General features: G+C 57.2%; 1 protein-coding gene across 3 annotated transcripts in view; it reads right to left on the bottom strand.

The window, feature by feature from the left end:
* CAMK2B (calcium/calmodulin dependent protein kinase II beta) overlaps positions 1-14,277 on the bottom strand; it is a 78,948-nt gene extending 64,671 nt beyond the window's left edge. For all 3 annotated transcript variants that reach the window (XM_044245750.1, XM_044245751.1, XM_044245752.1), the window contains exon 1: positions 14,156-14,277. In XM_044245750.1, the coding sequence (XP_044101685.1) occupies positions 14,156-14,220 (65 nt within the window). In that variant the 5' untranslated portion in view covers positions 14,221-14,277. The remainder of the gene's footprint in view (positions 1-14,155) is intronic.
* Positions 14,278-14,524: the final 247 nt, after the last annotated feature.

Raw genomic sequence — 14,524 nt, 5'->3', positions numbered from 1 at the left:
TCCAGCTACTGAAATCTCAAGAGAGGGTGCCCTGGCCTGCAGCCCACCCTGTGCCTCCATGTCCCACTGCATGCCCAGGGGCTGCCCCCAACAGTGCCTGAGCCTGGCTCCATGTCCTCGGCCCTGGGATGGGCCCGGCACCCTCCCTTGAAAGGGGTCTGTGTCGCTGCCCCACTAGTGTGACCAAGGACAGATGCAGAAGCCCACCGGGAAGAAACAGGCCCGCCACAGTGATGGCTCCCCACAAAACGGCACCCGGGACTTCTAGATGGGGCTCCGCAGGGGCCAAGACACAGTCACCCAAAAACACAGGGCCAGGCAGTCAGGGACAGGGACAGAGCTAAGCCAGACCCCTGGAGAGCCCCGAGTGACTGCCCAGGTCACTCCTGCAGCAGCCGCCAGAGAACGGACAGCAACAGGGATGGCCAGTATCTCCACTGGCTCAGGGGACACACTGCGCGCTGTGCACGAGCCCCGCGAGCTGCCCAGTGTCTACTGCACGGCAGCAGAGGCCAGAGGGGTGCGGGGACTGACAGTGACTTGGGCTTTTTCCAGCAAGGTGTGTTTCAATTAAAGCTTTAGGGACTTGTTTTTGTTTTATGTTTCAGGTCAAGCAGAAGTCAACCCTCTTTAGTTTTCTTCTCGAAGGGTGCAAACATCCGTGTGATCGGCTTAGGGGCCCTGAGCTTCTAACAGGTAAGCTTTGTGGCAGGTCTCGAAGCAAAGGTGTGGGTTTCCACAGAACCAACACACGGGGTCAGAAGAGACCCCAGAAAGTCCCTGCCCCAACCCTCTTGGTTTGTAGAGGGGGACTGAAACCAGCGACGTTCGATGGAGACCCAGGGCCACACAGCCCAGTGTCACACAGTTGTGGCCAAAAGGAGGAGACCACGTGAATATCTTTTAAACATGTCCTGTGCACAACCTGTTCATGGCAGCTGGGAGACAAAGACAACCGGAACATCCGGCAACAGATGAACAGAATGTGGTCCATCCCCAGCCTGGAAGAGGAAGGACCCCCTGGCCCACTCCCGTGTGGCTGACCCCGGAGGCCGCCACGCTGAGTGGAAGGAGCCGCACACAGAAGGACACACTGTAGGGTTCCAGCTCCGGGAGGTGCTGGGAGGCATCCAACCCACCGGGCCGGAGAGCAGACAGAGGCAGCAGCGCAGGGGCAGGGGATGGGGGCTAGTGTCTCCCTCGCGGGGGACAGTGCCGGGGAGAAAGTTGTGGGGACGGACCGTGGTGGTGGCCGCCCCCCAGAGTGGATGTGCTCGATGCCACTGAAGCGTGCGCTTCGAGCCAGTGAGGACGGGGAGAGTGACCTCGCAAGCATCTCACAATAGACTGTCCTCGAGCTGTGCGCAGCTGGGTCTCCGAGAAACAATCAGGGGGAGGGTAGAGGCTAGTGCTTGTAACGCTTTCTTGACAACCAGGTTTTTCAGAAGACTTCCCTCCACACGCATCGGAAGAAGGCGGTAGGGGTCCGGGCAGAAGGCCAGGAGGGGACGGACAGCAGCAAGCATCTGTGGGGGCCTGGCACGGGCAAGGTGGCGGCTGGGCCCTATCAGCTCCCCGGTTTGGGCACAGAGGAGCGGCCGGTCTACAGCGCCATCCACACTCATTGGGGGCCGGGGGTCTCTGGCTCTGAGCCAGCTCCTCCTCCCAGCCCCCGGGGAAATGCTGCCGCCACCAGAGGCTTCAGGACCTGGGACGTGCCACAGCCTGGACTGGGACAGGCGGCCACACGGCCAGCTCCTGGCATGCTGTGCGACCCACCCTCACGACAACTGGGGCTCTGAGGCATCCCTGTCCACTCACGGCCCCACGGCCAGCCTGTGCGAGCCCCGTGAGGCCCACACACCCACGGCTGTGCAGAGTGGGGGCCCGGGCACCTGGCCGGCTCCATATGGGGCAGGACACACTGCTATGTGGGTGGAGGCTGGCACCCTATCTTCCCAACATGGGACATCACAGAAGACTCGGATGAGGCCGGGAAGCGGACATCCTGACACTTGGAACAGCAGCTCAGCCCCAACGGAGGGCCCTTGATGCCCAGCGCGAGGTCAGGGGCCAGGAAGCCCGCCACACCCCTTCTGAGGAGAAGCCGTGGTCCCTAGGAAGGCATCAAGGGGGGACCCCGAAGGACCCTTCAAAGGCAGGGAAGGGGGAGGGACACAGAGGGACAAACCCGGCCCCCAAGCCCCCAGCAGGGAGGGGACGCCAGTCCGTTGGTCGGCACATTCTGAACTGCTGTGGAAAGAGACAGGGGAACACCCCCCACAAGGCAGACCATCCAGCAGGCAGTCAAGACAGGCGCTTGCTCATGTCCTCCAGGAAGTGAAACGTGCCGTCCCAGCTGGGCACCTCGAAGTTGTGTACCTCACAAGTCGCAGTGCTGCCACAGGACCCTAAGCAGACCCGCCGGGTGTGGGGGGGGAGTGCAGACGAGGGTCCCTGAGGAGCAAGGCCCTGGCCCGGGAGCCCCAGATGGCACAGTCCAGGGCTAGGGAGGACAGAAGCCACTGGAGCCCCGGGACGAACCCCGAAGGCAAAGTATTTCAGAGGACCCCTCCCTGACACGTGCGTCCACCTGGCAGCTGCACTCAAGACAAGAGCGCCCCAGCTCAGGCCCTGCTCTGGGGAGGCTGGGGGAAACCTCGGAAGGTGCTTGGGGACAGTGGGAGCCTGGAGGATGGGCAGGGGGAGTAGAGAGGAGGTAAGGAGAGGTACAGGAAGGGAGAAAGAAAGGAGAAAGCCCTGCTGAGGACCCAGAGAGGCGACCATACATCAGGAATAACAGGACCTGGGGTCTGGGCTCCGTGCCGCCCCCACTCCAGCCCTCCTGGGCCCGTCATGGCCAACCTTGCTGACAGCAATCCCCTCTCCAAGGCCGGTCCCACACCCCCTGGGACCCACTCTTCCCGCTCCCCAGGGAGCCTTGCCCTCCAGAGGCAGGAGCACAGGCCTCCCACCAGCACGGTGCCTTCCAGAACCAAGGCATGTGGGCCTTGGCCCCAGTCTCGCCGCTCTGCTTGCTCTGAGACCGCTATGGACCAGCGCCAGCTGGGCCTGGCTTCAGAAACACGGAGGACAAGAGGCTCCGGCCTCCGCTGCCTCCACCGGCGCCCCAGCGGGCAGAGGGCCATGGAACGGCTCACATCGGCTGGGCCACGGCCCCACACGGGCACGGCGGGGACAGCGCCAGGGAGCTGCGAGCCAAAGCCGCTCTCACTGCAAATCTCACTTCTTGGCAATTTGGGGGTTGAAAGCCAGATGCTAGAGTTCTCTCTTTTTTTCTACATTGGTTTTATTTAGGTTTAAACATCTTTATTGAGATAGAATTCATGGACCAAACAATTCACCCACTTCAAGTGTATAATTCAATGGTTGTTACTACAGCACAGAACCGTCCATCCGTCACCACGGATGGCGTAAGCTAAGCTCACATTCCCATCAGCCGGTACGCGCTGTGCCCCCACGCTGCCCTCTGTGCCCACGAGCCGCCTGCCCCAGATGCGTCAGATAAAGGGACCATATGACACGTGGGCCTCCAGACTGGCTTCTCTCCACACTCCCCGGGCCGTGCTGCCGTGCCGTGCACTGAACACACTAGACCTCATCTCTTCTTATGCCAAGGCTTCCCAATCACGTGGACACGGCCTGTTCTCCTCACCCATTCATCAGTCGATGGGCATTCGGGGGGGCTTCGACTCTCTGGCTGTTAGGATTCTGGCTCCAAGGAGCAGGATTCTGTGTGGACCTGTGCTTTCCTTGCTCTTGGGTACGTGTCTAGGAATGGAACGTTTGGAAGAATGGCTTTCTAGGGCAGCTGCGCCATTCCACGTCCTCAGCAGCAGTGTGAGGGCTCCAGCCCACACCATCGCCGACGCTGGCCACTGTCAGCCTTCGTGGCACTCGCCATCGAGTGAAAGTGAGGTGGGGTCTGCTTGTGGTTTTCGCTGGCATTTCCCCAAATGCCTCTCTTCATGCACTCCTCGTGCACTTGGACATCTTCTTGGGAGAAATGTCTATCTAGGTCCTTTGCCCAATTTCTGATTGGGTTGTCTTCTTACTGTTAGACAATACATTCTTGGATTAGTCTAAACACGAACTCCTTATCTGATATGTAATGTGCAAATATCTTCTCCCGTTCTGCAGATTGTCTTCTCACTTTCCTGAGGGTGTCCTTGGAAACACAAAACTTTTTAATGCTGATTATGTCCTCTTTTTCTTGTTGCTTGTGCTCCTGGTGTCCTACCTAAGAAACCATTCCCAAATCCTGGATCACAAAAATTTACTCCTGTTTTCTTCCAAGAATGTTATAGGTTTAGCTCCTACAATTAGGTCTATGATCCATTTTGAGAGCATGGTGTTATGGTGTTAGGTAGGGTTCCAACTTCATTCTTTTGCACATGGACACCCAGCTGTCCATTTGTTGAATGGACAGTAATCTTTCCCCATTGAGGTGTCTTGTTGTCCTTGCCAAAAATCCAACGATAAGATACATGGGTTTATCCCAGACTCTCAGTCCTATTCCCCTCTATTTACCCTTATGCCAGTACCCATACCATCTTGATTGCCGTGGCTGTATAGTTTTTTTTTTTTTTAAGTATTATCTTCCCCCAATGTGGGGCTCAAACTCACAACTCAGAGATCAAGAGTCGCATGCTTCCCCGACTGAGCCAGCCAGGCACCCCTATTTTGAAATTACCAAGTGTAAGTCTTTCCACGTTGTTCTTCCTTTTTAAGAATATTCTGGCTCTTTCTGGGTCTCCTCACATTTCTATATGAAATTTAGGATCAACTTGTTGATTTTTTAAAGGCAGCTGAAACTTTAACAGATATCACATGGAATCTGTAGGTCAGTTTGCAGTGTCCAGCTGTCTTAACATTCAATCTTCCAGTCCATGAACATGGGATGTCTTTCCATTTCCTTATGTTTTCAATTTCCTCCAACAGTAGTTTGTAGTTTTCAGTGTTCAAGTTCTTACACTCCTTTTATCGATTTATTACTCAGTATTTTATTCTTTTAGATATTATTGTGAATGGAATTATCCTAATTCCTAATTTTATCTTGGGATCAAACATTGCTAGTGTAATAAAATATAATGGAATTTTATATCTTCATCTTGTGTCTTGCAACTTTGCTGAATTCATTTTTAGTTCCAATCATCCTCCTGGGACTTCCTTAACATAATCTATATATAAGACCATGTCAACTGCAAACCCAGAGATGGGTTTACCTATTCCTTTCCAGTACGGGTGCTTTCATTTTTCTTGCCCAGCTGTCCTGGCTAGAATGTCCTGCACGTGTTAACAGAGGTGGAAAGCGTAGATATCCTTGTCTTGTCCTGACCTGACATTGACCTTGGGAGAAAGGATTCAGCTTTCATCGTGCAATATGTCAGCTGTGGGTTTTTCATAGACGACCCTTATCAAGTTGAGAACATTCCTTTCTATTCCTAGTTTGTTGAGTATTTTCACCAGAAAAAAATATCAGATCTTGTCGAATATGTTTCTGCATCTATTGAGATAATCAGATAATCTCTCTGCTTATTCTATTAATATACTTTATGATGGTGACTGAATTTTGTATGTTGAACCAACTTCCCATTATAAACTTCCTTGTTCATAATCTATAACCTTTTTCTATGTTGCTAGATTCATTTTGTTAATATTTTCTTGAGGATGTTGCATCTATATCCATATTGGTCCATAGTTTTCTTTCTTATGGGGTCCTTTTCTGGTGTTGGTATTAGGGTATTACTGTTTCCACAGAATGAGTTGGAAAAAAATTCCTTCCTCTTCTATTTTTTTGAATGACTTTGTGAAGGACTGCTATTAATTCTTCTTTAAATGTCTGACAAAATTGACCAGAAGCCTGGGCTTCTCTTTGTGGGAGATTTCAAAATTTCTCGCTCATCAATGAGTCTGTCATTGTTATAGTCCTATTCAGATTTTCTGTTTCTTCTTGAGTCATTTTCAGTTACTTGTGTCCTTCCAAGAATTTGTTTCATCTAAGTTATCCACCTTGGCACACACTTCTGCACAGACTCCCTATCATCTTTTCATTTCTGTAGGGTCAGTTGTATTGTCCCTTTTTCATTCCTGATTTTAGCAGTCAGCGTTTCCTCTCCTTTGACATGCCCCAACCACCCCTTTTACAGCTGTAGTCTTCCTCCTAAATGGAACTTCCGGGTCTCTGTACTTCTTCCTGGAGCAGAGATATTAATCACCTTCTACCACATCATAAAATGTGTTTAGTGTTTATGTCTGTGACTTGCCTCCCCAACCAGTATAAGCTCCTTGGGAGCAAGTACCTTTTTTCACGACTTTTCCCCTGCACCTAGAGAGTCTCGTAAACAGTTAAGTGTGCTAGCAGACTTACAGGTTGAGGAAGTCTGCAGAAAAGCAAAAGAAACCAGAAAAGTTGCCAAATAAATAAGTAAATAAATGATGGCCTTGATGCCCTAGACATGCCCTGTTCAGTGTGTGACCACAGCCTACAAGCAGCTGTGATTGGTCCAAACGGAGATGTGCTGTAACATGCAAAACAGACTTCAAATACATAATATTTTTTAAAATATAAAATACTTAACAATAACGTTTGCATTGATTTAGTTGAAATAATACTCTGGATACACTGAACTAAATACATCTGCTTATTAAACTTCCTTTCATCTGTGTCTATTTACTTTAAGTAGTAGAAAAATTTTAAAGACACATGTGACTCACATCTGTGTCTCTTCTGGACAGTGCTGCTCTAGGCAAACAGGATCAGGAGTGACATGGCTGCGTGTTTGGAAAAAGGAGGCCAATTCCCCACCCGTGGTCAGGAGAGGCTCACACAGAGCGCAGGGAGGGGGAAGGAGCCTGGGCCTGCCCTTGAGCCTGTGTCTGCGCAGCCCGCTGCAGCACTGGAGACCTCATGCCCCTTGTGTCTGACCCAGCGGGTCTGGGGTGGGGTCCTCACTGTGCAGCCAGGGCTGGCAACTGCTGTGTTGGCCACCTCTTTGGCAGGTGCACTCCTCACTAGACAAGCACTCTTTACCCAGAAAGCCCTTAACAGATGGCATGGCATGGGCACCTGGGTGGCTCAGTCAGTTAAGCATCTGACTCTTGATCTCAGCTCAGGTCTTGATCTCGGGGTCGTGAGTTCAAGCCCCGTATTAAGCTCCACACTGGGTGTGGACCCTACTTAAAAAAAAGAAAACAGGGGTGCTTGGGGGCTCAGTGGGTTAAGCCTTGGCCTTTGGCTCAGGTCATGATCTCAGGGTCCTGGGATCGAGTCCCACATCTGGCTCTCTGCTCAGCAGAAAGCCTGCTTCCCTTCCTCTCTCTCTGCCTGCCTCTCTGCCTACTTGTGATCTCTGTCTGTGTCAAATAAATAAATAAAATCTTTTTTTAAAAAAAGAAAGAAAACAGAAACAGATGGCCTGGCTCAAACCAACGACTGAGAACCAGGCTGCACCTCAACATACAAGAACAGGAGCTACATGAAGAACTTTATTAGACACAGAAAGAATGTTGCAAACCCTCGGAGTCAAGTCCACAGCAGGCGCCTCTGAGAAGCCCAACCTGCAGCCACACCTCACCAGGTAACAAGACGGTGGCCCCGCAAGCCAGGTATCTGAGCGCCCCTGGGACCAGAAGCACCTCCCGCCTCCCCCCACCCACAGGGCGAGGGTGCCAACGCGCAGCCTTCGAGGCCACTGCGCTGGGCACCAACCAGGTGCCTGGCTCCAAGCCCTGGAATTCAGGGTGGGCTGGGGAACGGAGAGGCGGGGCGGCCCCATGGTTCCCGCTAGAAATGTGCACCAGCCAAGAAACTGGCCCCCATGGAGAGTGTTACCTCAGGGGGGACCCGGTCACTCTGCTGTTTGAGATCAGGCCCCCACGAGCTGCTCGTCAAGTGGGAAAGGTGGTGGCTCTGAAATTAGTCCCCTGCCCCGCCCCCCGTGGAACAGAGCGGTTTATGCTTCCTCCATAGAATTTTCTTAAATCTTTGCCCAGCTATTGCCAATCTGTTGCAGAATTCAACGAACGCCTGTATCTGGCCTAACAAAGAATCACAGCCTTAGTTATGTCAGGATCATTATGTCCGCGCAGAAGAATGACGTGTGGAGGGGGCAGAGCCACTGGCCAAGCTAGCAGCCCGCCACATGCCAGGGGACAAGGGGCCCCCGGGACTGGGCAGCAAGTCCTGCCACTTTAACATACAAGGATGTTTTTATTTTAAATAGATTCAGACTTTTATAGGAATAAAGTATACATTTCTATGTAATATGCCAATATGATAATTTTTGGAAAACCAAGTTGATACATAATGCATTTTTATGTTTCTACACTAACAAAGTGACTCGCAGCTGTGAAAGATGCTTTAAAAATCAGATTCCATTTTTGTGGGAGAGAAAAAGGGAATTAAATTTTTTGAAAATATATTTGAAATCTCCAGAAAGGCCACATCTCCTGCCTTGAACCAGGGAGGTGGCCTTGGAAAGCAGAGGGAGGGACAGGATGCACCCAAGGAGCAGACACCGTTCCCGTCACCTCCACCCTGTGGGTCCTGTTCAGCACCTGTTAAACCCCAGTGGATCCAACATGGGACCCGCATGGGAACAGTGTCTTTTTAGGTGTAAGAAAAAAATCTCTCTCCGTTAGATGAGATAAAAGAGGGGAGGAATCTGGTCTTGGGTTCTTTTTGAAAGGGGTCTCTGTGCCCAGCCAACAACAGACGAAACCCATCCTCCTTGCTGTGTAGGGATCACGCCCTCCGAGAAAGCATGGGAGCCTGCGTATCATCCCTCATCATGCTTATCAGAGGATGGGTTCCATCTTCGGCTTAAAAACAGCAGCCAGCTCACCCCGTGTGCGATGGACAGGCACGGACGGGCCCTGAGCTGTAGGAAAACACTCAGACTGGAGGAATACGGGTGTGAACAGGTGCCAGGAGCAAACAAACTACAGAATCACATGTATGGTGATTCCATCTGTATTTTTAAAATCAGATACATGCATGACACATACTGCTTGTGTGTACATGAGCACGTGTGTCCTCACGCCGATGCTGGTCTGCCCGGGCTCCTCTGGCTGAGGAACCCATCGAAGAGTCACTTTCACTGCACACACATGTATATTTACTTCCCTTTATGAGAAGATATTGTCCTTGCACTTTGTTTAATTAATGCAATAAAATCCCTGTTTGCTGGTCCAAACAGGGGCAGAGTGTTGGCTGTCGTGGAAGGACAACCAAAGGAAACGAGGCTTTTACGGAGAGGAACGGGGTGGGGGCCGGGGAAGCACAGCGGGCATGGTGAGCCACCGGCTGAGGGCAGGCGGGTCCCGAAAAGCCGACGGTCAGAGTCGAACACAAGCAGGCCGTGAGTCAGCAGGTGGAAAGAACAGAGTGGGGGCATGAGCTGCCACGAGGAGCAGAAGGTGGATGTTGGAGCCCACTACCTGGATTTGAATCCAGGTCCACGTGGCCTTGGCCCCAAATGGAGCTCCTCAGCACCTCTATCCACCTGTGCCATGAACTGGGAATGGTCACAGTGTGGATCTCAGGGATGGAGCACGCTGATGTAATAAGCACCACTTAACTGCTGGGACCGCTACCAGGAGAGAAAGAGTGCAGGTAGCAAGCGCGAGGTATATTCTTAGCTCCCAGCAAAGTAGGTTATGGTATAAAAATACCGCTCAATAGTAACTAAAGGAGCGTCACCTTCATGTGCATCCTGCCGCAGCCTCGGCGTGTGTGACTTCTTCCCCAAACACCCTCCACTAAGGATGGGACTCCAGCTCTGGGGCCAGTTTGCTCACCCCTCCCTCGAACGCGCAGCCCCACGGGCCCCGAAGGGGCCTGCACCCTGCCGGCAAGCGAGCGGGCGGCTGCCTGCACGTCGGAGGGGCCCAGCGCTAGGGCCAGCCAAAAGCGGGGCAAGGGAGGAGTGGGCCCTGGGCGGATGGGGGGGCGTCTGCGGGAGCAGCCCGGGCAGCAGGCAGTGTTGGCATAAGGCTCTGGGGAGGAAAGCGCTCGCTGGAGGGGGCGAGAGAGCAAACAGCTGACGACTCCTCCCCACAGTCCTCTCTTCCTTCCCTGGCAACCTGGCTTTGCCTCGCTGGGGAGACTCAACCATCAATTTGCTCTGAATATCCTGTTTATCTATTAACTTCCTAGCAGGTCATTCACCAGCGGAATAGCCCATGGTCAGTGAGGGCTTGCACCCCAAGATGGGGCTTGCTCCCGTCTGACCGGTGAACACGGGATGCAGTCAAGGACACACCAAGGTCAGCCCTGGGCCTGGCAAAGTTCAGGGGGAGCTGGCAGGGGTGGGGTGCCCAAGGCGCATCCTCCCTGAGCCATGGTTCTGGGTCTGTAAAGTGTGACGAGAGGGCAGCTTCCTGGTCAACTCAAATCAAGTGACCTGCACATCAGAGGTGGCTCCAACGGGGCCACCTTACCCCGGAGGAACGTCTGGAACCCCTGAAACCCGGCCCTCGTGGGAGCTTTCTTCTGGGGACATCACCCGCATTTTAAAGGAGAGAGAAGAGCCCCGCAAGCAGCCGGCTCGGGAGCCCAACATGAAAACCTCCCTACACAACCGACTGTCCAGCGGCGGAGGTCTGCCAACACCGAGGGGCAGCACGCCGGGAGCCGCCGCACGCACACGGAGTCACGGGCCTGCCAGCAGCCCCTCCGCGCGGGACCAACCCTGCAGAAGGCCTTGCACCTGGGCGCCGAGCTCCCGCGCGACCGGAGAGCGTGGCACCCAGAGCCCCCAGGCCTCCACGGAATGGGGGGGGGGCGGCGGCACCACGGGGCCCAGGCCAGCAGCCACAGCATCAAGGTCAGGGCGCGACAGGTGATAGGTGCGCTTGGCCTGCAGCCGCGTGTACGCGCAGTCCCAGCGTTCTGGAAAGTGATGACGAGTCTGGCCAGAGGCTCCGACCCGCTGGCTCCGGGCGCGCCCGTGGGTAGAGGAAGCAGAGAGTCTGGAAGGAACCGGCAAATAGCGGCCGCGGCTGCGGGGGTTCCCCAGCGCTTCCTCTCGCTTCGCGGGGACGCGCGGCAAGACCCGGAGCATGAGGTGCGCGGCGTGAAGAGATGACGACCCCGTCACCGCCAACCGGTTCACCGCCTCACGAGGTCAGGGCCGCGTGCGTGCGTGCGTGCGAGCGGGCGTGCATGCGTAATGCGCGCGCAGGTGTGTGCTTGCGCGTGCACGTACGTGTACGCAGTGCGGCGCGTGCGCCGTGAGAACGTCGACGACCCGCTCCCTTAGCAGGTTCCAAGTGTAGCGCGTGGGCCGGTTCCCCAGAACCGCGGCGCCAGCCGCCACTGGGGTACCGACCGTCCGTTTGTAATGCTTTCTTCTCACTGAGAACAAACAACCGAAGCCAGAGGATGGAAGAGTCGGAGTTCTAAATGCTCGGCGGAAGGGTTACTTCCGGAGCCACTCTCCAGGTCTGGAAGCCATCCGCGATGAGCGCCGTGGAGAGCGCACGGCTGCCCAGTGCACGTGGGGCCGTGCCTCGCTCCCCTGCTGGGCGCCGGACTGGGGCCCTCCCGCTCTGGGTGGCTCCCGACCTGGCACCTGGGCCTTCCGGGCAGGCGTGCCCCACCAGGCCGGAAAGGGCAGAGCCCCCGACAAGAGCCTCTCTCGGCCCTCAGACCCTGCTCCCCAAAGAAGGATTCCAAGCCGGACAGGGAGGGGAGCGGTGGAGGCCGTGTCACGCAGGCAGCTGCGGGCCCATGGCCCGGCCGTTCCCGGGCAGAGAGCTCAGCGTCCTCTGACTGGTGCCAGGGGCTGCAGCTTTAAATAAACTTGGACGCATGCACCTGGGGCCAGGGAAGGGACACCCACTGCCTCGTGCAGGCGCTGTCAACAAGCGGCAAGCGGGCACCATGGCCACCTGGAACCCAGCCCTGAGCAGAGGTGCGGGCCTTCTGCTGCCTGCCCCGCCACAGCTCACCCTGCACTTGCTCGGCCTCCCCTACCCAGAACACCCCAGCAGGGCTGTGAAAGGCCACCCGAGGTCATTCCCTGGACCCACTACCTGGGGGGCTCCGCAAAGGTGTGTTGGGCCTAGCAGAAAGCTTTCTGGATCCAGAGGGTGGGCCCCAGGTCCTGGGGTGTGTTCCCTTCCCCTCCCAGGCCCCTGCCCACCGCGAATGTCTCCCCCACTCCCACTCCGGGCCCTAGCTCCACCGCAGGGCAGGCAAACACGTGGCTCCCTTCTGGAAGCTGCTCCCACTCCTCCTGCCCAGGAGGAATCTGGCCTTTGCTGTGCCAACCCCTCTCAGCCCCTCCCCAGGGTAGCTGAGACCTCCACTCCCCGGTGTGGATGTGGGTGCTAGTGGCCAGGATGAACAGTCGCTGCTGGAACCAAAGGCCCCCAGTTGTGTGGGCCTCCCTATGCCCTACAGGACCCACAGAAGCTCCCAGAAAATTGTAGGGGTGTCAGCAGAGGCAGCATCAGCTTGAGGGAAGGGGTGCCTGGTTGAGGGTCTGCGTGCTCCTGAGCAAGCACAGAAAGGACAAGAAGGTCCCTAAGAACAGTGACTTCCTCCCATCGCCACCCTCTGCCTAGGAGAACTACCTCCTTCCTCTGAGGACCCCAGTCCACTACCCCTTCCAGCTTCTTTCAGGCTGTGTTCAGGGCCCCAGGGGGACACACAGAGGGTGTGCTGGACCCTCCCCATCCCTCTGCTCAGCTCTCCAGGCCCCCAGCCTCAAAGCCAGGGACCCAAAGAGCACCCACCCAAGGAATGGAAGGGAGTTTCTGGGCCTGCAGGGCACGGCCTTGCCCAGAACCCCAGGCCAGGGGACTCCTCCACTCCGCCCAGCCCAGCTCCCCAGCCCTCAGGCCTGACCCGCATCCTCCCCCACATCAGGGAGAAAGGGGGAATCCTCAGGGCGTCTCAGTCTTCCCAGATTGGGACTCATCTCACCAACACAAGCACTACCACAAACGATTTTTAGAAAAAGAAAAATAAGGCTCGGCGGCTGGATGTGTACGAGGAAACCTCGCCAGCGCCCCCACCACGCCGGAGGGCTGGAGGAGGAGTGAGGACGGCGGGGCTCTGGCCACGCCAGGATGGAGCCCAGGGATTCAGGAGTTCTGGAGCCCGACCAAGGGATGCCGGGGGGCAGCCACCCTGATTCACCCAGGGGTCAGAGAGCAGCCCCTGAGAGACTCGGAGTCCGGGTGCCCCACAAGAGCACGTTGCAGACCAGAGCCCAGGAGCCACCTGTTCCCCAGGGGTGAGGCCCTACCTGAACGGAGCCTTTGAAGCCCCTCCCCATTTCATCTCCCACCCTCTCCCCTCCCCCCTCCCCGCAGGCGCGTCAATAACTCTCCGAAATCCACCCCCCCACACCCCTCCCCCGCCTACTTCGATGACCCTGAAATCAGGAGCCCATTCGGCTTCCCACCTCACCCCCTCATCTCCACCCCTGGGACCTACCAAGCTTCCTGACCTCAGCCCCTCAGCTCTCCTGTCTCGTGTTTCCAGAAGAACCTGGGGGAAAATCCTCCAAAACCCTGATTCCACTAGGGACCCGCAGCAGAGGCTGTTCCCACGCGGCTGGGAGCGCAGCGTGCACCCCCGGCGCGGATGGAGCCACGCGGAGGAGCAGGCGCCTAGCAGGTCCCGCCGCCCCCGCGCCTGGCCGCTGGGGTGGGGGTGGGGACAGCGCGGCCCGCGCCAGGAGCGACCCTCAGGCCAGAACCGCCCCCTCCCCCGCGCTCTAGGCCCCGCGGCCGCCCCCGCGCGCCGCTCCTTTCTGACCTCCCGCCGCCAAATGCGTCACGTCTGCCCGGCGCTCCGGGGACACCTGCTGCCGCCCCCGCGGCGCCGAGCCCCGCGCCCCGAGTCCCGGGAGTCACGGCCTCTGGCCGGGCTGCGGTGCTGAACAGGGCCGGGCAGAGCTGCGCGCGCCTAGGTCCAGCAGCCTGGCCCAGGGCCCGGGGGTCGGGGCCGCGCGGGGCCGTGCGCTTCGGGCCCCGAGCCCGGAGGAGCCGGGGGCGCGCGGGGCCGCAGTGCGCCGGGAACCAGCGTCGCGGAGGGTATTGGTCTCCGGGGTCCCAGCCCTCCGCGCGCGGCGCCCTCCCGGGTCCCCGCCCGGCCCGCACGCGCCGCGGCTCTTACTTGCCAATATCCTCGTAGAGCTGGTACTCGTCGGTGAAGCGGGTGCAGGTCACCGTGGTGGCCATGGCGGCGACAGACGGGCTCGGCGTGCGCTCTGCTGCGCTCGGGCGGCGGCGACTCCGGCTCCCGCTCGCGGGCACGGCGGCGACACGGGCGCGGGCGCGGGCGACACCTCGGCTCGCGGCGCCGGGCGGGGGCCGGGCTGGGCTGCGCCGGGCAGCGAGCGCACGCGAGATCTGCGCGCTCCGTCCCCGCCAGGAGCGCGCCGCACACCTACGCGCGGGGAACGCGAGCGCGGCTGTCGCCGCCGCCGCCGCCGCGCCCGCCGCCCCTGCACGCGCCCTGCGCACCCGCACCGCTCCCGCGCCC

Source organism: Neovison vison, chromosome 4 (assembly GCF_020171115.1).
Source record: "Neovison vison isolate M4711 chromosome 4, ASM_NN_V1, whole genome shotgun sequence".
In the NCBI taxonomy this organism is placed as follows: Eukaryota; Metazoa; Chordata; class Mammalia; order Carnivora; family Mustelidae; genus Neogale; species Neogale vison.
This window is presented reverse-complemented; position numbering and strand designations above follow the sequence as displayed.